A 26098-nucleotide genomic window follows, 5' to 3' on the forward strand; every position below is an offset into this window, starting at 1 on the left:
TTGCAGAGATCTGGATCTCCAGCTCTGCCTAAGGTTATGCCAGAAATAGAGCAAGGTGCAATGTGCAAATTAAGTGTGTGTGGGGGGGGTGTCATTGCCCTATTTTATTTAGCATGGGTTTGTACCCAGTTCTGGGAACCACAATTTAAACAGAACAAACAGGTACTTGTTCAGAAGATGGTGACCAGGGTGGCTTGAAGCCATGTCAAGTAAGACATAGTTGAAGGTTGTGAGATTTTTAGCTTGCAGAATAACAAGGCACAGGGTTAGAGACGGGACATGGTAACTGTCTTCAAATGACTGAACAGTATTCATATGGTAAAGAATGAAGCCTTACTCTACGTCTCCCAAGTGTAGAAATGAAACCAACGGAAACTGCAAAGTAACATACTTCAGCTCAGAAAATCCTCTAACATTTAGAATCATCCTGAAATCAATGAGAGGAGGTATTTGGGAGAGACAATACCATTTGGCACCTTCTGAGGTGGAAGTCGGCCAACCTGGGAGGTTTGTGGCAGGAGCTTTTATATTGGGACTCGATGACCGGGTTGCTGATCCAAAGACGCTCCACCTCCCTCGTTCTTTGCACCTCTTCCAAGCATTTATCACATATCTCGTTGTTATTCGTGTATATCCTAGTTCTATTTCCCCCAATTAGCGACAACACTAAGATGCTGTTTGCCCTCTGCAGCCACTATCTCTGGGGAATAAGAATGAATACGTTAACTTTGAGAAACAGAGGGAGTGGTGTTTTTTGGAAGAGCGGAAGGCTTCCTCTGACTACGCTATTAGGTTTCTTCCATCCTCGATTTTTGATGTCCTAGGGCACATCTGTAAATACCATCAGACTCTGCGAGCTCCTCAAACGTTTTCTCTTGAAACTTCACAACTTAGTCTTCCAAGTCCTGCGACTCTCTCCCCGGACTGGCCTCTACTCTATGGTGGGGAGACCGCAGTCTTTCTGCCTCTCTAGCCCTCCAGTGGCGTCTCTATGGTTTCCGGAGGCCTCACCGGAAGCCCTGGTGTGAGATGGGTTCAGGAGGCCGGAAGTTGCGCCCTCACTACTCGCCGTTTCAAAATGCTGCTGAGGCCTTAGGGCCTGAGACTGACGCCCCCTCCCCCCCCGGGCTCGGCGGGGGAGCGACTCATGGAGCGGCCGTAAGGTGTGGCTCTTGGGTTTCGGCGGCCGGGTCCCGGGCGGCTGGGGGCCGGGAGGCGGGGAGCGGGCGGCGGTACGGCCAGTTCGGCGGGCCTCGGAGCCGGGGCAGCGGGCGGGTGGAGCTTGAGGCGTGGGTGGCGGCGCGGGCGGAAGAAGGGCTGGTGGGGGAAGGGTTCTGCGTTGAGGCCCCGCGGAAGGTAAAAATGGAGGTAGACTGACGTGCTTGCTGCAGTTCGGCCGGCTGGTTTACAAGTCGGAAATCGAAATCGTCGGTCGACGATGTTTTTAACTGGACGCAAAATTGGAGAAATACTGAAGCCCTTTGGAGGAAAGAGATGGGCGCAGAGGGAGGCGGGAAGAGTGACACTGAGGTGTCCCAAGAATTGAAGGTAGTAACTTTCAAGGGCTTGCGCGCCATCTGTGCCCGATGCACTTGAGTGCTTGTTTGAAGAAGGCTGGTTTTGGGGCCACACCCAGACCCGCCCAAGCAGAACATCCGGAGATGGGGCTCCGGAATATATATTTTGCATCCTCCAACTGAGTTTTGTACACCGTGAAGTTTGAAAACCACTGTGTTAGAGCGACACCCGGAGAGGATGCTATTGCTCTGCCCCGTCATTAGGAAATCTCTGTGTTGGTGAGGAAGCCCCTTCACGCTGAACAAGTATCTGTCAAACGTACTTGGGGTCTTTGGTGTGAAGTATTACTACCTTTTGGTTTAGGTGTTGTCTCCTCCCTCCTCCTCGTATCAGGAATCTCTGATACGAAAAGGCAATTGAGTTTAAAAGTGTTTATTTCACAGTATTTTGTTTGGCAGTACCGGTTAGGATCACACATTCTCGTTGTTTGAAATAAATAAGTGCCTGAAGTTAAAAAAAAAATGCACACAGTACAGAAGTGGGTACAGTTTTAACTGTTCATCAACCCTAACGGGTTCTCTCCTCAGGCTAGCTGCTGTTAACTGCTTGATGTTAACATCCGTCCTGATTTTTTCCTACAGTACTCACATTTTTAAACAACAGTAGGATCCCATTGTACGTATTGTGTATGCGCCTTACGTTTTTAAGATGATAGCAGGGACACCTTCCATCCAATATATATGTAAGGCTTTCTTTTAAATATTTGCACAGTATTGCGTTATAGAGTTTGTACAACAATTTTGTTCCTCATCAGTTCCTCATGGATGGAGTTTTAGGTTGTTCCTGGCCCGTTGTTTGTTTTGCAAACTATGTAGGAGTATACTCTAGCTACACACTTGACCTTTGTAGGTGCCTAGCAGACTTTGTAAGAACTAAAACAACATCTGAATAGAACAGTAGTTGTTATCTTTTTTTTTAAGTTGTTTTTATTACTTTCAAGTATGTAGTTGAAAGAGAATCAGACAGTACTGTTTAGTAGAGGCCCTTAGGGCTTTAAAGAATTAAGAATGATTATTCCTGCTAACTTCTGACAAGAAGTCTTTAATTCAGTCTTAAAATCACAGTTGTCTTCAAAGGTAGAAATTTGAAGATGAGGTGTAGGAATCTCTTGGACTGCATGTAGGGTAAAACCAGGCTTGCATTATCATTGAGAGATGAGTAAGACGATTTCGATCCTCTCTGGTTTCAGTCCAGTAGAGGACACAAATAAAAACCTAAGTGGTAATAGAGGTGCTCTGGTGACATCTTCCCTTGGAGAATCAGAAGGCCTTGACCAAGGAAGTGATTTTTGACCTGGGTAGAATAGGAATTGTCAAGAGTAGCAAATAGATCACAGAAGAGGAGAAAGGACAAGCGCCAAGGCAGTGGATTTCCAACTTTTTTAACAATGATGCCCAGTAAAAAAAAAAAACGTTTTATGTTGTGACCCAGTACACACAGTAGGGGTAATGAATGGTTCAGCTCTGGCTCTGCAGCCAGAGTGCTTGTGCTCTAAGACCACGATTTTCAGCAAGCTAGTGTCTTCTCTGCCTCAGTTTCCTCTTCTGAAGTGCGGACAATAATATATTTACCTAATAGGATTTCTGTATGGATTAAGTAAGTTATTGCAAAAAAGTGCTTTAAAGAGTGCCTGATACAAAGGTGCTTAACTGTGTTGTGTTGGCTTTTTTCAATAACGGAAGCAGGTTCCACAAAACAAAACTTAACCTTTGTTACTTACGTTTATTTTCTATTCTGTTCTTTTTTTTTTTTTTTTTTTTCAACGTTTATTTATTTTTGGGACAGAGAGAGACAGAGCATGAACGGGGGAAGGGCAGAGAGAGAGGGACACACAGAATCAGAAACAGGCTCCAGGCTCTGAGCCATCAGCCCAGAGCCCGACGCGGGGCTCGAACTCACGGACCGCAAGATCGTGACCTGGCTGAAGTCGGACGCTTAACCGACTGCGCCACCCAGGCGCCCCTCTATTCTGTTCTGTTTCATTAATAGACGGGAGGGATTAAGACCAACTGGGGTACAACTTGTAGTTTGAAAAACTCAGTACTAAAAATACCTGGGAGGTGAGTGATAAAAGGGCTTACGGATTCAAGAAACTGAGTTCATCATTCATCATGGTAGATACTGAGTGGTGGAAGTGGAAACTTGAAGTGGAAACCGAGGTGGAACGGAGAGAGTAAGTTGGAGACAGATCATGGAAGCTGATGTACACATACCCAGTGAGGGGAGGGGAGTGAGTTTCTGGAAATGAAAACGCCTTGTGAGTCAGCTCTATAGGCCCATGTGGGATAGTCCTTCACTCTTGAGATGCACTGAAAAACCAGGGTATTTTGGCCTGCCCTGGGCTATTCCTAGTTCTGCTGTGTTGTGGACCAAGGTGGTGGGATGACTTCCTTTTCTTTTTTTATTTTATTTTTATTTATTTTTTTAATTTTTTTTTTCAACGTTTATTTATTTTTTTTGGGGACAGAGAGAGACAGAGCATGAACGGGGGAGGGGCAGAGAGAGAGGGAGACACAGAATCGGAAACAGGCTCCAGGCTCTGAGCCATCAGCCCAGAGCCCGACGCGGGGCTCGAACTCACGGACCGCGAGATCGTGACCTGGCCGAAGTCGGACGCTTAACCGGCTGCGCCACCCAGGCGCCCCGGGATGACTTCCTTTTCAGTAAACACATCTCTCTTGAGGAAGAGTCCTTTTGTTTTTTTTTTTAATTACTATTTTTTTTAACTTGAGATATAGTTAACACACAGTGTTGCATTACTTTTAGGCGTAGTGTAGTGGTTCGACAACTCAATATGTTATGCTGTGCTCGCTACAGGTGCAGCTACCATATATCACCATACAACGCTAGTATAATACCATTGACTATATTCCCTATGTTGTACCTTTTATCTGTGTGCCTTATTCATTCCATCCCTGGAAGCCTGTATTGCCCACTCCCCTTCACCCATTTTGCTCATCCTTCCACCTCCTCCCTTCTGGCAACCATCACTTTGTTTCAGGGAGAGTTTTTTTGAAAGCAAGAAAAAACTGCAAAAAGGACTTTATTCCCTCTTTCATTTAAAAGTAGGCAAATTCTTTTCAGCTTTTTATACTCCTTCCTGAGGTTTATTATTAGCTGTAAAGAAACAAACTTCCAGAGAGCCAAAACAGTACCAATTAGTGATGTAGATTCTTTTTTTTGTAACTGGAGTGTTTCCTAAGACTACTAGTTTTTTCAAGATGCAGGCAATAAACAGTGTTTGTGATTTCTTTCCATTTGGTGTATACCATTTAATAAAGTAAAACCTATTGTTCTAATTCAATATTTTTTCTATTTTTCTCAACGTTTTAATGAAATATTGTTTAAAATGTTCTTGAGGGAGAGCAAGAGTGAGTGGGGGAGGGCAGAAAGCGGAGGGAGAGAATCCCAAGCAGGCTCCACACAACCCTGTGCAGGGCTCCATCCCGCAAACAGTGAGATCGTGACCTGAGCCAAAATCAAGGGTCAGATGCTTAACTGACTGAGCCACCCCAAGGCCCCATTAATGAAATTAAAAAAAAATTTTTTAATGTTTATTTCTGATAGAGCACAAGTGGGGCAGGGCCAAGAGAGAGGGAGACACAGCTAAGCTGTTAGCACAGAGCCTGACGTGGGGCTTGTGAATTCGGACACTTAACTCACTGAGCCACCCGGGTGCCCCCTTTAATGAAATATTTTAAAGCATATCACAGGTGTGTCATTTTACCTTTAAATGTGTTAGGATGTATATCTTACCAGATCAGGATTTAAAAAAAAAATTACCATAGTGCCTTTTTACTACAATTAACAGTTTCTTAATTAACCTAGTACATAACTCAAAATTTCATGATTGTTTAGGGAAAAATGGCATTTTACAGATGATTTGTTTGAATCAGGACCTGAATGAACAAGATCCACATGCTGTGTTAGGTTTATGTTTTTTAAGTCTCTATGATGGTCTCCCCACTTAAGTGTATTCCGCCACCAGAGATCCTGTAGAATTTCCCGTGATCTGGGTTTGGGTAATTATTTGCTTTTGGTATTACTTACTCCTTTACTCTCCAGTTTTCCTACAAACATGTAGTTAGTAGTTAGATCTAGAAGCTTGTTTCGTTGTTTTTTTGTCAGGAATACTTCGTAGGAGGTAGGAGCTTCTAGGTCCTTCCTATTGCTTCACATCAGGAAGTGTACGATGTGTGAATGATGCTCTTTTAGAGAGTTTTGTCAGTGGTCAAGTGCTCTCAGCCTTCTCCATGTGTTTTAAAGTTCCCCCTCCCCCAGCCTTTTACTTTAATGGTTTAGCATCTATTAGTGATTGTTGAGGAGGTGATGCTTAACCTGAGACTAAAAGGTCTGGGATGAGTTAGTCTTGCGCAGAACTCACAGTGCTATAAATGAAGGAACGATGTGTGCAAAGGCCCTGAAGCAGGAAGTAAATGCTCTGAGAAACTAAAAGATCAGTGTGGTGAGGTGCAGAGAGCATGGAGAAGAACATGAGGCACAAGAGGAAAGACTGGCAAGACTGGGGCTAGGTTCTGTATTTATCTTTAGAGCAGTAGCAAGCTATGGAGCAGGGCTTGGTTCTGTAGGATTGGTTTTGTTTATTTATTTATTTATTTATTTATTTATTTATTTTTAATCCTTCTAGCTGTAGTGTGGAGTTTGGTTTGAAGGCGGTTAGACCAGTTAAGAATCTATTTCAGTGATGCATGTGAAAAATAACACTTTTTGGTTTGGGGAAATGGTCATGTAGATGAAAAGAAGGGGTGGTTTTGAAAGATTTAGAAGTTAAAATTGATCAGGTTTCATGATGTGAGAACAGGGGAAGAGGGAGACAAAATGACTTCTGACTTTCTGGTTTGAGTAACTGAATGTAACTACTAACTGGTAGCATAGTGGAAAAGGATAAACTTTAGACTTGGGCAAGTTATTTGACTTCTTTAAGGCTGAGTTTTCTCGTGTAAGGAGCAGGTAACAATACCTAACCCTGCTGTAATCAAAAGAGATTCCAAGGGGTGCCTTGGTGGCTCATTCGGTTAAGTGTCCGACTTCAGCCTAGGTCATGATCTCACCATTCCTGAGTTTGAGCCCCATGTTGGGGTCTGTGCTGATAGCTCAGAGCCTGGAGTCTGTTTAGGATTCTGTGTGTGTCTCTGTCTCTGCCCTTCCTCCACTTGCACTCTGTCTCTCTGTCTCTCTCAAAAATAGACATTAAAAAAAAAAAAAAAAAAGATTCCAAGTGGGAAAGGGACAAGATCTTGCTTTGGATTCAGAGCTTGTCATTTGACTCCATTTCTCACGTACGCCTTGAACAGTGCCTTTGCTGGTGTTTTCTTTCCCATTCTTTCCACTATTCTGCCATTTTAAAATCCTTCCACTCCTGTCTCCATTCCCTCTCAGTCCTCCTTTGCCTTGCAATCAAAAGTACTGTGTCCTACACTTAACTTCCATGGGCCTTAAAGCAATGCCTTTTTTATGGCACAACACTTTTTACCGGGTGTTAAAGCAAAGTAGGAAAGGCTTATTGAAGTTTAAATTCTTCAGACCTGTCAAGTGGTTAATTCTTGTTCCTACCAAGATGGTGAACTAGCATGACTCCTGGCTCCCTCCCAAAATCATCCGTATAGGAACTGTAATAGGAAAATGCCGTGAAAAAATAAATGCATGAGGTAGGCTGTCTTGAACTTGTGTGTGTGTGCATAGATGGGACAGTGTTTCATCTGGGACAGGAGTCAGCCAGGTATGGCTGTAAGAGAATAAAACCATGGGGGAAGGGAACTGCTGGAATACTACTCTAGTTTCTCCCCTGCCTCATTACCTTGGAGTTAACCTTTTTCTACGCTTGTGACTCGGAGCTCTAGTCCAGCTTTCCTCAAGAGTGAATTAGGGCATTTCAGAAGCATATACTTGTGTGAAGTTGATGAAAAACAGGAGATGACTGACTTTAGACCGTCGCTTCTCTGTCCCTTACCTTCTTAAGCCTTAGGTCTCCCGAATCCTATCCTAATACTGCTTCTCCTTGGAGAACAGAGGGTAAGTCTTTGATCTGGGTAGTGATGGCATGGGGTGGAGAGTGATTGTGGTTTCCTGGTGTTTGGGACTTTCTACTTTAGTAGTAGTTCTTCTTCTTTTAAAGGTTTTATTTTTAAGTTATCTGTATACCCAACGTGGGGCTCAAATTTATAACTCCCAGATCAAGAGCTGCACGCTCTACCAACTGAGCCAGGCAGGTACCCCTAGTACTTATTTTCTACCTTACTCCAGCTTACTGCAGCCCTTGTGGGCTGGAATCTGGCCTTGCCCCATATTCTTTGCCTGTCAGGGTATCTGCTATCCTCTAGGGAAAAATAAACAAAGACAGTTGAAAAGCACAGGTATTTCAAGAGAATAATGTATAAGTTTCATTGGAACAAGCAATAGAACAGATGGACCAAGAGTTTAAAGCTAGACTGGTAATTATTCTAAAAGAAATAGGGAAGATCTTAACTTGAAACATGAATAAGCAGGGACTGAGAGAAGCAAGTGGAAATAGTAGAGTTGAAAAATGCAGTGGTTCAAATAACAGAATGGATACAGTTAATGAATTAGAACTCCAGGTTGAGAAAATCTTCCAGAACAAAAGAAGGAAAGGACAAAAAAGAAAATATAAAAGAAAAACTAAAAGGTAAGGAAAATAGATGTAGAGGTACTCACATCTAAATAATAGAGATTTTTTTTAAAAATTTATTTTTTAATTTTTTAAAGATTTTTTAAAAAAATTTTTTTAACATTTATTTATTTTTGAGACAGAGAGCATGAACAGGGGAGGGTCAGAGAAAGAGGGAGACACAGAATCTGTAACAGGCTCCAGGCTCTGAGCTGTCAGCACAGAGCCCGGCACGGGGCTTGAACCCACGGACCGCGAGATCATGACCTGAGCCGAAGTCGGACGCTTAACCGAGTGAGCCACCCAGGCGCCCCCTAATTTTTTAAAGATTTTATTTTTTTATTAAAAAATTTTTTTAATGTTTATTTTTGAGAGAGAAAGAGTGAGTGAGTGGGGGAGGGGCAGAGAGAGAGAGACAGAGAATCTGAAGCAGGCTCCAGGCTCTGAGCTGTTAGCACAGAGCCGATGTGAGGCTGGAGCTCAGGGACCACGCGATCATGACCTGAGCAGAAGTCGGACGCTTAACTGACTGAGCCACCCAGGCGCCCTTAAAGATTTTATTTTTAAGTAATACATCCAACATGCGGCTCAAATTTACAACCCTGATATCAGGAGTTGCATGCTCCACCAACTGAACCAGCCAGGTGCCCCTAAATAGTAGGAATCTTAAATAAAAATGAAAAGGAGGGGGCACCTGGCTTGGCTCAGTTGGAGGAGCATTTGACTGTAGATCTGGGGGTCATGAGTTCAAGCCCCACGTTGGGCATGGAGCCTACTTAAAAAAAAAAAATGGAAAGGGAGGACATCCTTGAAGAAATAGTGGGAAAAATAGTTTTCTTTTAGAATTCAAAACAAGAAGATGAATCCTCAGAGGGAAAGTTTCCTTAGAAGGCTGAAGATGAGAGATCAGGAAAAATTTGCTTCTAGTATCATTGTAATGAAATTTAGAAGTAACAAAGCAAAAGAAGCCTCAGAGAGAAAGAACAGATTACTACAAGGAACAAGAATTGAAACCAGTTTTGAACAGCATTACTAAATACAGGAAAACAAAAAAGTGTTTGCGGAGTTTTAAAGAGAAACTTAGAATCTTTTTTTTTTTTTTTAATTTTTTTAGCGTTTATTTATTTTTGAGAGAAAGAGCATGATGGGGAGAGGGACCGAGAGAGAGGGAGACACACAGTTGGAAGCAGGCATCAGGTTCCAAGCTGTCAGCACAGAGCTCAATGTGGGGTTCGAACTCACGAACCGTGAGATCATGACCTGAACTGAAGTTGGACACTCAACCGACTGAGCCACCCAGGCGCCCCGAGAGAACTTAGAATCTTATACCCAACCACATTCATTTAAATAGGAGGGGAATGATAAAAATATTCTCAGGTGTATGAAGTCTTGGAAGCCTTGCCCTACAAAGACCCATATTGAACATAGTTCTGGATGAAGTACTGAGAGATTCAAATCTGAGAAATGTTACAAGAAGATATATGAAGTAAAGGTGATTATAGTTCTTTGATATTTATTGTAAGGGCTAAGGCAAAAAAAGAAGAGAAAAATACATCTATTCCAGAATTTAAAGTCCAGATGGTATCATGCTAAAGTTCTTGTCTTACTAGCAGGGAGATGGAGAGAGAATTTTTAAGAAAGGTAACATGTTAGAAAGAAGCATAGGAAGAGTAGAACAAACGAATGCTAAGTCAAGGTGGTAGGAACAGATCCATATATATATTAATTACAATGAATGGACTAAATTTACTAGTTAAAGGTAAAAACTGACAAGGTGGATTAACCCTCCCGGCCCGACCCAAAGTCCAGATACATGCTTTTTACAAGGGACACCCCAAAGGTTTAATGGCATTTAAAGATGGCAAGAAAAAGATTGAGAAAATACATACCTGGAAACCTAAAAGGAAGCTGGCATGACCTTACTAATGTTAGGTAAAATATACTTTAGGACTGTGTGTTAACTGGGGTGGAAAGAATTACTACATAACGATAATCACTATATAATGGCAGTATAGTGACAATAATACAATGACAGTTCACCAAGAATATACAGCAATTTAAAGCATGCATGCCTCTGATTAAAAGTCTTTAAAATAGATGATGCAGAATTGGTAGAACTCACTCTGGGATAAATGGACAAATCCACCATTATAGTAGATTTTATTACATCTCTCTTAATTGTAGGTCAGGCTGACAAATTAGATGTGTAAGATTGTAAAAAGTCGACAGGCTTAACCTAATGAACATGGAGTTTTGCAAGCATATTTTATACAATGGTCACCAACTAGACCAGGTGAAAGCCTTAAAAATTTCAAAGAACTGGGGTGCCTGGGTGGTTTAGTCCGTTGAGTGTCTAAGTTCAGCTCAGGTCATGATCTCACAGTTTGTGAGATTGAGCCCTGTGTCAGGCTCTGCCCTGACAGCTCAGAGCCTGGAGGCTGCTTCGGATTCTATGTCTCCCTCTTTCCCTGCCTCTCCCCTCCTTGTGCTCTGTCTCTGTCAAAAATAAATTAAAAAAGAAAAAAATTTCGAAGAATAAGTTTTACAGAGAGGATGATATTGCCCTACAGTGCTTTTAAATTAGGAGTTCAAAAACATAAATTTCGAAAAATCACTGCATAGGCATAGCTATAAAGCTCATGGATTTATAAAATTATGGAAATTTAAAAATATACATGAGTGATAATGAAAACTTCACATAGCAAAATCTGTGGGCTGAATTAAAAATTGTGCTAGGGTGGGAGGGGGAAGGAATTTTAGCCTTAAGTATTCAAATTATAAGAGAAGGGGTAAGCTAAATGTCTTAAGAAATCAGGAAATGACCAACAATAAATTTTTATTTAAAAAAAAATTTTTTTTCAACGTTTATTTTATTTTTGGGACAGAGAGAGACAGAGCATGAACGGGGGAGGGGCAGAGAGAGAGGGAGACACAGAATCGGAAACAGGCTCCAGGCTCTGAGCCGTCAGCCCAGAGCCCGACGTGGAGCTCGAACTCAGGGACCGCGAGATCGTGACCTGGCTGAAGTCGGACGCTTAACTGACTGCGCCACCCAGGCGCCCCACAATAAATTTTTAAAAGTAGAAGAGGTAGTAAAGATACAATATCATTAATATAAAGGAAGATGCATTTGTATACAGATAGAAAGAGAATACCATCAATTATGTGCCAATAGTTTTGAAAACTTAGACAAATGCAAGAAGAAATAACAAGCTTGAAAAATCTAATATTTATTAAAATGGTTGGGGGTGCCTGAGTGGCTCAGTCTGTCGAGCATCCAGCTCTTGATTTCAGCTCAGGTCATGAACCCAGGTTCGTGGGATCGAGTCCCTCATTGGGCTCTGGGCTGAGCATGGAGCCCGCATAAGAGTCTCTCTCCCTCTGCCCCTTCCCCGGCTCATGCATGTGCACGTGCTGTCTCAAAATAAAGTGATTAAAAATCTTCCCACAAAGGAAACACTGAGTTTTATGTTTCAAAGGTGAATTCTACCAGTCTTTCAAGGACCAGACCATCTCAATTTTGTGGAGTTTTTTTCCCTGGCAATAGAAAACTAGGGACTATTCAATTTATTCTAGTAGGCCTGCTAGCCCTGATAACCAAACTAGACAAAGACATGGCTGGAAAATTGCAGACCCATTTCACTCCTTAATATAGACTTTACAACTTAAACAAAATAGCAGTAGTGTACAAAATGCAATAGTGTACCAATAGTGTGCAAAAAAATAATACCCCCAAACCAAGTGTGGTTTATCTCAGGTGTGTAAGGATTTACTTTGGTTTTAATTTTTTTAATGTTTATTTTCTGAGAGAGAGAAAGACTGAGTGCAAGCAGTGGGGGGACAGAGAGATGGGGAGACACAGAATGTGAAGCAGGCTCCAGGCTCTGAGCTGTCAGAGCAGAGCCCGACGTGGGACTCGAACTCCATGAACCGTGAGATCATGACCTGAGCCGAAGTCAGGCAGCAAACCGACTGAGCCACCCAGGCACCCTCTAAGGATTTAATACTAGAAAGTCCCTAAATGAAGTTCCAGAGTCATCACATTAATAGATTAAAAGGAAAAAAATTATGATCATTTCAATAGCTACAGAAACAATATTTTACAAATCACTTTTCCGTGATATATTTTTGTTAATGAGGAAGGAAAGGAACTCTTCTAAACTGATAAAGAGTAGCTGTTAAAAAACAAACATGATATAGGGAAACATTAGAAGCACTTCCTTTAAAATCCGAGACAAAGATGCCCATTATCATTAATGTGTATTTAACATTGTATTCACAGTCCTAAGCAGAAGACAGAAGAAATTAGGAGCACAAGAATTGGAAAGGAGGGAATAAGATTTTATTATCTGCAGATGATATAACATTTATGTAGAAAACAGAAACTTCTACAAATTATTAGAAAAAATTATGTAAAGAAAGGTAATTATGTAAACTTATATGTAAATTTTATCCAAGTGACTGGATAAAAGATTAATGAAAGTCATTTGTATTTCTGTATATATGCAAAAACTACTAAAAATCATAAATAGAAAGCATCACAGCAATATCAAAATCTGCTTTAGAAATTCTAACACAAATATGTTAGATCTTTTTTTTTTTTTTTAATTTTTTTAACATTTATTTATTTTTGAGACAGGGAGAGACAGAGCATGAACGGGGGAGGGTCAGAGAGAGAGGGAGACACAAAATCTGAAACAGGCTCCAGGCTCCGAGCTGGCAGCACAGAGCCCGACGCTGGGCTTGAACTCACGGACCGTGAGATCATGACCTGAGCCGAAGTCGGACGCTTAACCGACTGAGCCACCCAGGCGCCCCGACAAATATGTTAGATCTTTAAAGGGAAACACAATTTTACTAAAAGTAATTAAATAACTAATAGAGAAATATATGGTGTTAATGATTGGAAAACAATTTGATCTGTATATTAAATGTAGTTTCATTCAGAATCCCAACAGGGATTTTGATGGAACTTGATAAGTTGATACTAATCACATGTACATGATTCCATATGAATATGGAAGAGTTAAGGGGGCAGGGATGCAAACTGGTGCAGCCACTGTGGCATAGAGAATGGAGGTTCCTGAAAAAGTTAAAAATAGAATTATCCTCTGATCCAGTAATTGCATTACTGGGTGTTTACCCCCGAAATACAAAAACATTAATTCAAAGGGATACATGCTCCCCTATGTTTATTGCAGCATTATCTACACTTGCCAAATTATGGAAGCAGCCCAGGTATCCATCAATAGATGAGTGGATAAAGAAGTTGGTATTTATACACAATATATTGGAATATTAATTCAGCTCTAAAGAAGGGAAATCTTGCTATTTGCAACAACATGGATGGAGCTAGAGAGTATACTGCTAAGCAAAATAAGTCAGAGAAAGTCAAATACCATATGCTTTCACCAATGTAGAATTTGAGAAACAAAACAAGCGTAGGGAAAAAGAGAGACTAAGAAACAGAGTCTTGTAGAGAAACTATAAAACTGATGGTTACCAGAGCAGAGGTGGGTGGGGGGGTGGGTGAAATAGGTGATGGGGATTAAGGAGTACACTTACCATGATGAGCACTGAGTAATGTATAGAATTGTTGAATCAGTGTATTGTACACGTGAAACTAATAGAACACTGTATATTAACTATACTAGAATTTACATTGAAAACTCAAAAAGGTAGAGCGCCAAGAATATCTGGTCACTTCTGAAAAAGAATAGGGAGGAGGTGGAGTGGGAAAAAGACAGGGAGAAGACTTGATTAACCGGATAGACTCATTGTAAGATAGGAATTAAAACAGTGTTAAATAAGCACTAGAAAGATTGATCATTGGGAATGTGAGGGATGAGAAGATTGATAAATGGAATAGAGAACTCGTAAACATCCATTTTGTAAAATTCTGTATATTGAGGTCTAATGGGCAAAAAATTACTGTGTGGGGACTTCAGAACTGTTTTGAGTTGAAATCTTGACTCTAGTAGTTCACTAAATTGTGTTATCTTGTGTTATCTCTTGCCTTAGATGTAAAACAAAGGCAATAATATTGTGTATGTCAGAGGATTATTAAGTGGGTTAATGTATGTGTCTGGTATAGAGTAAGCTCTGTGTGAGTCTGCCATTTGTTTTGATTATCTAAACCACAACTTAGTTAAAACAACAGCCATTTTATTTATTTATTCTGTGGTCTGAGTTGAATGGTTCTTCACTTGTCTGCCTGCAGCTGTAGTCAGGTGACAGCTGGTGCTGGAATGTCCCATGATATGTGGTGCTTTGGAGGGAATGGCTGGAAGGCTGGGCTCAAATGGACAATTGATACTCTCCACTTGGTCCTTTTGTGTGATCTCCAGTAGAGGAGTCAGATTTTAGAGGCCTCCGAAAGCACAAAAAATGAAGCTGCGAGGCTTGGAATTGGCACATTATCTCACTTCCGCTGTATTGTTTTGATTGACGTGGTTCATTGGGGACCATTTTTGGAGACCATCCACACAGTTACTATTTTTTTCTTTTAAGATTTTAGTTTTATGTGTAGACCCATCATGGGGCTCGAACTTAAAACCCCAAGATCAAAAGTTGGGTGCTCCACCAACTGAGCCAGCCCCCACGCTCCCTTCCACACTGTTACTGATATTTGTATACATCATGTTGCTTTACAGTGTGTATAATTGTCAGTTTAGGCACCAAGGATTTATTAATGAACAAATACAAAAACTTGCTCCTTATGTTTTACATGATAAGTGCTTAAAATGTATAGTGACCAGAACAGTAAAGAAAAATAAGGCAGGGAAGGAGATAGGGAATACTGGGGGTTGGGAGTTGTGGTTTTAAAAATGGGTAGTTATGGAAGGCTTCCCTGGTAAACTGACATTTGAAGGCTTCCCTGGTAAACTGACATTTGAGCAGACGAAAGGAGGAAATTAGGAGCTAGTGGGGCAAGGGTGGAAGCCAGAAAACTGGAGGGTAGTGCAGTTGACAGGTAGGTCATTTGGATTAGTGCAGTAATAATGGAAGTGGTGAGAAATGGTTAGATTTTGGATATATTTTGAAGATACAGCTTTATAATTTATTTATGAACTGGGTGTGGAGTGAAAGAAAAAGGAATCAAGGATGGCTTGGAGGTCATTGACCTGAGCAACTGAAAGGATAGAGTTGCCATTTGCTGAAATGGAGAAAGCTACAAGGACTGGCAGGTTTTGGAGAGATCAGGATTGGTGTTTTATGTATAAGGTTTGAAATGCTAATTAAAAGCTAGCTGCTTTAAAATTGTAAATTATGCTTCTATCCTGTCTGACTTCCCATTCTGTTGCAAGGGAAGCAGATGGGGGAGGGAGGAATTCATATTTTATTGCAGTTAGTAAGTGTTCTTGTTCTCAGAAGATTGAGGAATCTTGTTGGTTTTAGCCAGAGTATTTGTCCTTTTTTCCAGTCCCCTTTCACCCTTCCCCTGATGTGGCTTGTTACTGATAAATGTCACTGATCGTTTGTCACCTTTTTACTAAAAAAAGACCTGAAGATAAACAAGTTTGTTTAAAAGTTTATTTTTCCTTATAGCTTTTTCTTTTTTCTTTTTTTAAGGAGAGATGGTAGAAGGTGACAATTTTAACTAAACCGTACTCTCTCTTTCTCCAATTCATGCTGTATCTTTCCGTGATGATATATGTCCACCTTGGCTTAACCCATTTTGTAGGTATTTAGTTGCTATGCTCTTTGGGTTTGGCACACGTTAAAAGCTGCCTTAACTGATGCTGAGTATTTTGATTCTCACTGTCCTGTGGTTCCTTGCCAAGACATGTTTCAACATGTTGTAAAGGTTTTTCTTGATGTGCTCTTGGCATCTTAAATCTATTACTTAATCTTGGTAATTCCCCCAGCTCCACAACTGTTGTCTTCCAGGGGGTGCTCTTGAGCACTGTCCAAAGAGAGGAGGAGTTACTGAACTCTGATATGCATTGGGGTGGTGATGATTGTAAATTTGACTTTCAGCTAAAACAGTTTACTCATTATCATCACTGTGGGGGTTGGAGCATGCCTAAACCTGTTTCAGGCTTCACCTGAGGGAAGCATAGATGGTTCTTACTCTTAATTAAACTCTTCAGTTGTTTGCAGGATCTGAACTTAGGAAGTGATCAGAAGGGTATCAAGAACCTCATTATGGATATATTGCATTTCTGTAGGGCGCTCTGATACACGTGTCTTTTTCCTTCTGCTGGCTGCTATTTTGTAAATCTTAAAAGAGAAAATTTTCTACTTTAGAAGAGGTTTCATCATGGTTTTTTTTTCCCTTTTAGATTTATCAACAAACTGCAGTTTCTTCACTGCCAAAATGACATCATTTTCCACCTCTGCCCAGTGTTCAACTTCTGACAGTGCTTGCAGGATCTCTGCAGAACAAACCAATCAGGTAAATCATATTGAAGCCATTTCTAGTTTTCAAAAATCTGAATTGGGGCATGTAGGTGACTTTACTGACTGAAGGATTTTATGTAGAGCAGAAAGGGTTATTTTTTAAAATGTCTTATTAGGGAAACTAGTGAATGGTATCAGTGTTCAAAATTCGAATTGATTATTGATTAAGTAAATGTATAGAGGTTACAGATTGTTCAAAATATGGTACCTTTTGAAAATTACTGTGTTTTACGGTATGGCTGGCCAGTGGAGAATTTGGGGCCAAGATATATGTTTGGTTTCTGTTTCTCTCACTTCATTTTAACCGGTCTGTTTTCTTTAAAAATCAATTTTAAATTGCAACTAAAATATTGCAAACGTATTCTTATAAAATATTCAGTTTTCTAATGTATTTATCTATAAAGTAGGGACTCCTTGACCATGTCTTCCCTTCTTCCCCCAAAGTCCCTTCCCTCTGAGATAACACTTTGGTGTGTCTTGTTCCAGATCTTTTCCTCTAACATATAAAAAGACTTAATTTTGTGTTTTATTTTCATAAATATTGCACAGTATGTAGTATTATGTACCTCAGTACATGATAAAGGTGGAATTTGGGTTTGATGGGGGAAGATGTGGCTTATGTAGTAAATGGTTTCGATGTAATTGTCCATCTCTGGAAGGAAACAAATGAAGACCTCAAACTTTGTGTAAAAACAAATCCCAGATAGATAAAGATTAAACGTAAAAAGTAAAATAATATTAGAAGAAAATTTAGGAAATGCGTGTGAAACTTTAGGATGACGGAGGCCTTCAGTGAAACAAAACCAAAGAGGTGGTGAGAGGACGAGAGAGACAAATTTGACCATAAAAGTTTTAAAATAAAATTGTGTGGCTGAACGTAGACTCTGCAGTCAGTCAGGGGATGTCAGAGTCACTGTCCCTTACATGTATATACCACATCTTGTTTGTTCACCTGTCATATCTGTTCACCTGTGAACACTGGTGTGCAAATACTTGTTTGAGTCTTGCTCTCAGTTCTGGGTTCGTATGTAGCAGTGGAACTGCTGGGTCATATGGTAATTCAGTGTTTAATTTTTTGAGGACCTGCCAGACTGTTTTCCACAGCGGCCGAACCATTTTACATTCTCACCAGCAGTGCACAGTGGTTCCAGTTTTTCCACATCCTTGCCAATGTGGAAGGCTGTTTTTGCCCTTTTTTCTTTTTCTTTTTTTTTTTTTTTTTAAAATTTTCTTTTTTTTCAACGTTTATTTATTTTTGGGACAGAGAGAGACAGAGCATGAACGGGGGAGGGGCAGAGAGAGAGAGGGAGACACAGAATCGGAAACAGGCTCCAGGCTCCGAGCCATCAGCCCAGAGCCCGACGCGGGGCTCGAACTCACGGACCGCGAGATCGTGACCTGGCTGAAGTCGGACGCTTAACCGACTGCGCCACCCAGGCGCCCCTCTTTTTTCTTTTTCTTATGGCTGTGCTAGTAGGTGTGAATGTCCTGTCTTTTGAAAGTGTGATTTTTCAGGAAGGTAACAAGTAGTAGTCTGATTGTCTGCAGTTACTTTATATATTGGAAGGCTGTATGTGATTAGATGATAAGTATTTCTACCAGAGCTTGTAAACAAACAAAAAAATATTTAAGGAGGTTCTCTTATTCCTTAGGGTTTCAGAAACCAATTTAATTGAAATGTAAATAGCAGGTTTATTTTGTTTCTGTCAGGTACGACCAAAACTGCCACTTTTGAAGATTTTGCAGGCAGCAGGTGCACAAGGTGAAATGTTCACTGTTAAAGAGGTAAGCCATCAAAGAAAATTCTCAGTTGTAAGAACAGCTAAGAAGTAGAAGCTGACGAATATATAGTTCTGAAATCAGGCCTAAGAAAGCAAATTCTACTTCTGAGGTGCTAGAGAGGCAACTTTTTCTTTATATTAAAGATCATCGAGCTAAATTGAATTTCATTATTTCCTTTAAATTTCCTTTTGAAATTTTTTTTTTTTTCAACGTTTTTTATTTATTTTTGGGACAGGGAGAGACAGAGCATGAACGGGGGAGGGGCAGAGAGAGAGGGAGACACAGAATCGGAAACAGGCTCCAGGCTCCGAGCCATCAGCCCAGAGCCTGACGCGGGGCTCGACCTCCCGGACCGCGAGATGGTGACCTGGCTGAAGTCGGACGCTCAACCGACTGCGCCACCCAGGCGCCCCTAAATTTCCTTTTGAAGTGTGTTGTCAGCCAAACCTAAAATTAACCATGAATTCATTGATCTCAGAGTTAAAATGCAAAGCGTGTACAAGATTTAAAAAATGACACTGTCCATGATTTATAGGATATACTGCCAGGCAGGAATTAAATGCAGTAGTTTTCCATTACAAATGTGTCAGATACTCTTCTGAGCACTGTGAGTTACTTTAAACACTTATGCATTTAAATAACTTATTTAGCATCTAAAGGTTTTTTTTTTTTCTTAAGAAAAACAAATTGAATTCCTTAAGTGGAAAAACTCAATATTAAAATGTTAATCTCTTTGAACTGCTTACATTTAGTAGGGTAAAAATCTAACCTTTTCTAATTGGAGGAAACAAAACTATCAAGCTTTTTTTTGACTTTTTTGAAAAGCTTAAGACCTATTAGCAACACTGCATTCCTGAGCTGTTACAGTTTTCTTTTTTTTTTAAATTTTTTAATGTTTATTTAGTTTTGAGAGAGAGTGTGGGCGGGGGAGGGGCAGAGAGAGAGAGAGAGAGAGAGAGAGAGAGGGAAACACAAGAATCTGAAGCAGGCTTTAAGCTCTGAGCTGTCAGCACAGAGCCTGACTTGGGGCTCGAACTCATGAGCTGTGAGATCTTGACCTGAGCCATAGTTGGACACGCAGCTGACTGAGCCACCCAGGCACCCCTCCTGAGCTGTTGGATCTTTCAAGGAAACAAATTGGAAGTATTTTTTTTCTAGAATAATCATATTTCCTGAGCTGTTCGATCTTTCAAGGAAATAAATTAGAAGCATTTTTTTCTACAATACCTATATTTCCTTTATCATTTTAAATTTAAGTGCATCATCTTAAATTGTATCTGTAGAGTTCTCTAAGTTTTTTTTTCCCAAACTATTACTGAAGTATGGATTTTTATATCAATAAAGTTATAATAAATTACGCTATCTCCTTTAATAACATGGCAGAATTTGCCTGGGTTAAGAATAAATTAAGTACATATTGGTCAGAGAATGTTTTACTGGGGAAAAGTGGGACAGAGTCAGTTTACATGAAGCTCTCTATTACGAATCTTGATCCTCTGTGGTGCATAAAGAATTTCTTAATTTTTTATTTTATTATTTATTATACTTTTTAGAGCATGAGCGGGAAGAGGGGCAGAGGGAGAGAGAGAGAGAGAGAGAGAGAGAGAGAGAGAGAGAGAGAATCTTAAGCAGGCTGCACGCTCAGGGTGAAGCCCCACATGGGGCTCAGTCCTACTACCTTGGGATCATGACCTGAGCCAAAATTAAGAGTTGGATGCTCAACCGATTGAGCCACGCAGGTGCCCCCACCAATTTTTTTTTTTAATTTTAGTATTATTATTTTAAAGTTTATTTATTTATTTTGAGGATTGGGAGGAGTAGAGAGAGAGAGAGAGAGAGAGAGAGAGGGAGAGAGGGAGAATCCTAAGCAGGCTTCTCACTGTCAGTGAAGAGCTCCATGTGGGGCTTGAATTCATGAACCATGACAAGCTGAGCTGTAGTGAGATGATTTATCAACTGAGCCACCCAGGCGCCCCTCTAATTTTTTATGTTTAAGTATTGGTTCTCAGTATGTGTGCATTGAGGCAGTATGGTATAGTGAGAGTAGTAATCATGTACACATTTATTTTTAATTTTTATTTTATTATTTTTATTTATTTTTAATTTTTTTTAACGTTTATTTATTTTTGAGACAGAGAGAGACAGAGCATGAACAAGGGAGGGTCAGAGAGAGAGGGAGACACAGAATCTGAAACAGGCTCCAGACTCTGAGCTGTCAGCTCAGAGCCTGACGTGGGGCTCGAACTCAGGGACTGCAAGCTCATGACCTGAGCCAAGGTCGGACGCTTAACCAACTGAGCCACCCAGGCGCCCCTAATTTTTATTTTATTTTATTTTATTTTATTTTATTTTATTTTATTTTATTTTATTTTATTTATTTAAAAAAATTTTTTTTCAACGTTTTTTTATTTATTTTTGGGACAGAGAGAGACAGAGCATGAACGGGCGAGGGGCAGAGAGAGAGGGAGACACAGAATCAGAAGCAGGCTCCAGGCTCTGAGCATTCAGCCCAGAGCCTGATGCGGGGCTCAAACTCACGGACCGCGAGATCATGACCTGGCTGAAGTCGGACGCTAACCGACTGCGCCACCCAGGCGCCCCTATTTTATTTTAAAGAAATGTTTATTTTGAGAGAGAGAAAGAGATCGTGAGTGGGGGAGGGGCAGAGAGACAATTCCTAGTAGGCTCCACATTGATGGCATGGAGCCTGATACAGGGCTTGAAGTCACACATCATGAGATCATGACCTGAGCCAAAATCAAGAGTCGGATGCATAACCTGTACTGTCCAGGTGTGCCCCAGAAATTTACTTGTTAAAAAAAAAAATCCACACGCTGGCATTGTCCAGAAAAATGTAACAGGTTTATTTATAATTATTGTGAAGTTGAACTGCTAAGATGTGTTCACTAAAACATTTTGACTTGCATTAATGCTTTAGGTCCCACATTTGTATTAAAAATTTGCACACAAGGGGCGCCTGGGTGGCTCAGTGAGTTGGGCGTCCGACTTTGGCTCAGGTCACGATCTCACTGTCCGTGAGTTTGAGCCCCACGTCGGGCTCTGTGCTGACTGCTCAGAGCCTGGAGCCTGTTTCAGATTCTGTGTCTCCCTCTCTCTCTCTGCCCCTCCCCTGTTCATGCTCTGTCTCTCTCTGTCTCAAAAATAAATAAACGTTAAAAAAAAAAATTCGCACACAAATGAAAATGGAAAAGCTGCCAATACCCGATTTCTGTACCCTGTTTTTCCACTCGCAAGCACATACTTAGGTACCTTTTGACCCCATGGAAAAAAAATAGTTTTTTTAAAGAATGAAATAGTTTCCATCATAGTGGATTCTTAAGCACATTCTCCATGTGTGTGGTGTGCTAGCTGGATGTCTTTTGGCATAATTGTTACATGTTTGGCATGGACAGCACACAGGTTGGTCTTCAAAAAGGCCCACCGAGGCTCCGTAGCTCAGGGGTTAGAACACTGGTCTCGCAAAAAGGTCCACCGATAGGCCTCACTCACTTGCCTCCTGCAAAGCACCCATAACTGCACGCTGGAAACACAGATCTGTTTTGAAGTCCTGAGCAGTTTCTCACACCAGATGCCGGAAAGGAAGTTTGCAAATCACAAGTTCTGTGGAGTTCCACGGAGCGCCACAGTAGCAGAGCTGTAATGGTGAGGTTTCTTCACTCCTCCAGTAGTGGGCGCACTCTCACCAGGGGCTTTTGTAGTCAGTGGCTTCCTCGGTGCTATACCACCCGTCGATTTGGGAGCAGTCTGCTTTGGGCAAGCCATGATATAGCGAATTTCTTACTTACCCCCCTCCTTCTTCAGCTGGGGCCCGGGAGCTGGAGGTGGCGGTGGTGGTGCGGCGGGAGCTGCAAACATTTAATTACGTACTCATGTAGAGTAGTGTTGTAGAAGATCTTATTTTGCATACTTACAGTGGATTTCTTTTTTACAAGTTGGACAGGCTAAATATAAAACTTTCTCCTTTTTCTTCCAGTAGGTGCTCTTCCCCATCTTATTTCCCCCTAGATATTTGGTTAGGTATGACAGCACCATTAACACTGGGACAGAATGTTGCTTGGGATGGAGGGGAACCTGGGAACATTTTTGTACCAATAGTGGGAACAGGGTTGGAAAAATCTTCTGTGAAGATACCTAATAATTCCTGAGAAGTTGGGGCCTAAAAATAAAAATAGCTGCTTTGGCCTGTTTGTGATAACAAAATTCTTATTGTCATTAAGGGAATTTAATTAATCAGTTTAAAAAAATTTACCTAGAGAAAACATTATGAAAAAAATAGATAACTTAAAAATTTTGAATCGTGAACTTGTCTGAGTTCCTTCCATTGTTGTGAACTTTGAAAAAAGCCAGATAGGCTAAACTTTTATTTGATAAACACTAGATTCTATGTTTTATGCACTTATGGCTTATTAACCCTTGTACTTCATTTGCCAAAAACAAGTGAACATGCATCAAAAACCTCTTGTAGTTATGGGTCTCTGGACTTGGAAAATACTTTTATGACTCAGGCACATTTAATGTTTATTACTTCTAATGATAGAACAGACGTCTTTATCTGGATTGGTGAAAAAATTTTTAAGGGGATGGGGTGCCTGGGTGACTCGGTCAGTTGGGTGTCCAGCTCTTGGTTTTGGCTCAGGTCATGATCTCAAGTTCATGAGTTTGGGTCCCCCATCGGACTCCACACTGCTGGTGTGGAGTCTGCTTGGGATTCTCTCTCTCTCTCTCTCTCTCTCTCTCTCTCTCTCTCTCAAAATGAAAAGAAAAAATTTTAAGGGAATACTAGGAAAATTCACTTTTTATCATTGTCAAACCCTGCATTTCTAAAAAGTAAGAGTTTGGGAGCACCTGGGTGGCTCAGTCAGTCAAGCGTCTGACTCTGGATTTCAGCTCAGGTCGTGATCTCACAGTTCAGTTTGTGAGATCGAGCCCTTGTTGGGGTCCTGTGGAACTGACAGCATGGAGCCTGCTTGGGATTCTCTCTCTCCCTAATGTTCTGTCTCTCTCAAAAATAAATAAACTTAAAAAAAAGTAAGTCTGTTAACGTCCAGCATGAGAATAAGTGGATGAGCCTGGTGGTTGAGGACAGCTCTCTTGTTGTAGGACTCCTTTCTCGAGCATGACAGTCATGTTCATAAATGTTTCCTCTTTCTCTAGCAAACTATCTTCTCATAATGAATTTGTGTCTTTTGGAGCAGCTGCACAGACCTCTTCGTGCTTTTTTATCACCATGTAGGTCATGCACTATCTAGGCCAGTACATAATGGTGAAGCAGCTTTATGACCAGCAGGAGCAGCATATGGTGTATTGTGGTGGAGATCTTCTGGGAGAACTGCTAGGACGTCAGAGCTTCTCCGTGAAAGATCCGAGGTAGGGAGAGCGAAGGTTGGTTTATCTTTTTTTTTTTTTTTTTTTAATTTTTTTAAACGTTTATTTTTATTTTTGGGACAGAGAGAGACAGAGCATGAACTGGGGAAGGACAGAGAGAGAGGGAGACACAGAATCGGAAGCAGGCTTCAGGCTCTGAGCCATCAGCCCAGAGCCTGATGCGGGGCTCGAACTCATGGACCGTGAGATCGTGACCTGAGCTGAAGTCAGACGCTTAACCAACTGAGCCAACCAGGCGCCCCAGTTGGTTTATCTTTTTGGGGGCTTCTGTCTAACCACTCAGTCTCCATAGGTTACTAATGGTTATCTTTTTTTTTTTTAGTCAACCAATATTTAAGGGTCTGTGTATGTCAGGTAGCTGGTGAAGCACTGAGAACAAGTCAGTGAGCAACGCAGTCTCAGATTCTATGGCACTTAAAGGGTAGTTAGACAGTAGATGCGCTTCCCCATCTTAATCAGACAGTCACACCAGCACAAGGTAAAATTATACCGTGGGTAAGTGTTACAGAAAAGAGGTACATGCAGCTGTGTTGGGGGTGGGATTCAGGGTCTTAGGAGTCAAGGGAATGCTCCTTGAGGAAGTGGTTTGAACTGAGAGCTGAAAGAGAACTAAGGAGTGAGGGGCCCGAAGGAGAGTGTTGAAGGAGAGCTTCTGGCAGATTGCACGTCGTGTGCAAAGGCCTGGGTGGGAGGAGCTTCACGTGGCTAGGATTCTGTGAAGCCATTGTAGAGAGAGGAAAGTGAGCTGGTGAGAGAGATGCGGTGTTGCCGGGCAGCTGGAGGTGATGATGGGCCTCAAGAATCTCGGTAGAGGTCCTCTGACCTGTTGTGTGACTTTCTCCAGCTGCATGGGGTGTAAATGGTTGTTACAGAGTCAAAAGCTAATAGGTAATTGGGAAGCCAGTTGTTCGCTTTGGATAGCTTTGTGATGACTGTTTCTTCTGAGCTCATTTTGTCTTATATTGGTAAGACTCCCTTCCACCCCTTCCCCAATTAAAATTGTAAAAATTTCTAGAAGGAAGGAATGGTCTCTAAAGGAAATCTTGGGCTGTTAGCTAATTAAATAAAATGTAAATTAATTAGTTTTTTAATGAGGGCAAAGTAACAAAAGGGCTTGGGCATTAACATTCTTGACTTTTAAATGATTACAAACAAATCTATCCTGGGGGAAAAATATCTGCCTTTTTGTGTGTTATAGAGAAAGTTGGAAGATCACATATCAGATAGACACATAACATCTAAATTGGAAAACCATGGGGTTATTAATTTTTTTTTTTTTTTGTCTCTCTGACAGCCCTCTCTATGATATGCTAAGAAAGAATCTTGTCACTTTAGCCACTGCCACTACAGGTATGTCACATCATATTTCTTCAGTGTGTGTCACAGCTTTGAGCTCAAGGGGGCAAATGATGGGAAAACGAGGATCGAGGTGGAAATGAAATGCTGTGTTGGCATGATCGAGAGGGATTCCTGTCACACAGAATGTTATTAGTATGTTAATTTTTCATTGTGAAAAATTTCAAATACGCTGAAAATAGATTAGTATGATGCCTACCTCTTAGTAATTGTTAACATTTGCCACATTTGCTTCACCTGGACATGCTTTTTTTTTTTTTTTTTTTTTTAAATTTAATTTTTTTTCATCTGGACATACTGTAAAAATCTCTAATTTTTACTGTCCAGTAGCCAGTGTATCTGTAGTTACCCCCAGTTATCTCCGAAATATCTTTCACATTTGGCTTGTTCAGATCAAGATCCAGACAAAGTCCACACATTGCGGTTGGTTGAAACACCCCTAAGTGTCTTTGTAAAACAATCCTCCTTTTATTTTTATGTCATTTATTTGTTGAAGAAATGGCTCATTTGTCCTGTAGAATTTCCCACATTCTAGAGGTTGCACATTGTATCCTTGTGATGTTGTTAAACGTCTTCTATTTTCATTAAACTAGTAATGCTTGAATAGTTTCAAGTTTAAATTTTTTGCTGAGAACATTTCACGGGTGGTGCTTTGTACATCTGTTGCATCACATCCGGGTCATGTAAGGTCTGCTTGTCCCTCTTTCCGTGATGTTCAGGTTCTGTGGGCTCACGTGGTGTTACCCTGACCCATCTGTTATAAAGGTCCCCCGAGACCCTTTCACCTAATGGTTTTAGCTTTCTGGTGTATGAATGCCAATTTGCCTAACCCTTTGCTTGATTCTGTATCTTTTAAATACTGCCCTTTGAGTTTAAGTTAGTAGGTGTGTGCAGGAAACTGGCTGCTTTGGGGTCTGATGTTTGGTG

General features: G+C 40.9%; 1 protein-coding gene across 3 annotated transcripts in view; it reads left to right on the top strand.

The window, feature by feature from the left end:
• The first annotated feature begins 424 nt into the window (after positions 1–424).
• Positions 425–26098, top strand: part of MDM4 (MDM4 regulator of p53) — a 44567-nt gene continuing 18893 nt past the window's right edge. The window contains exons 1-5 of one of the 3 annotated variants that reach the window (XR_007148091.1): positions 425–1163; positions 16510–16622; positions 18338–18412; positions 23664–23797; positions 25110–25165. Coding sequence is in view for 2 of the 3 variants with exons in the window: in XM_047840228.1 (XP_047696184.1) it covers positions 16545–16622; positions 18338–18412; positions 23664–23797; positions 25110–25165 (343 nt within the window). In the remaining variant the exon portion in view is untranslated. Of the gene's footprint in view, positions 1164–1355; positions 1549–16509; positions 16623–18337; positions 18413–23663; positions 23798–25109; positions 25166–26098 lie in introns of those variants that run through there. The other 2 variants (XM_047840228.1, XM_047840229.1) reach the window with 2 other exon arrangements.

Source organism: Prionailurus viverrinus, chromosome F1 (genome assembly GCF_022837055.1).
Source record: "Prionailurus viverrinus isolate Anna chromosome F1, UM_Priviv_1.0, whole genome shotgun sequence".
NCBI lineage: Eukaryota > Metazoa > Chordata > Mammalia > Carnivora > Felidae > Prionailurus > Prionailurus viverrinus.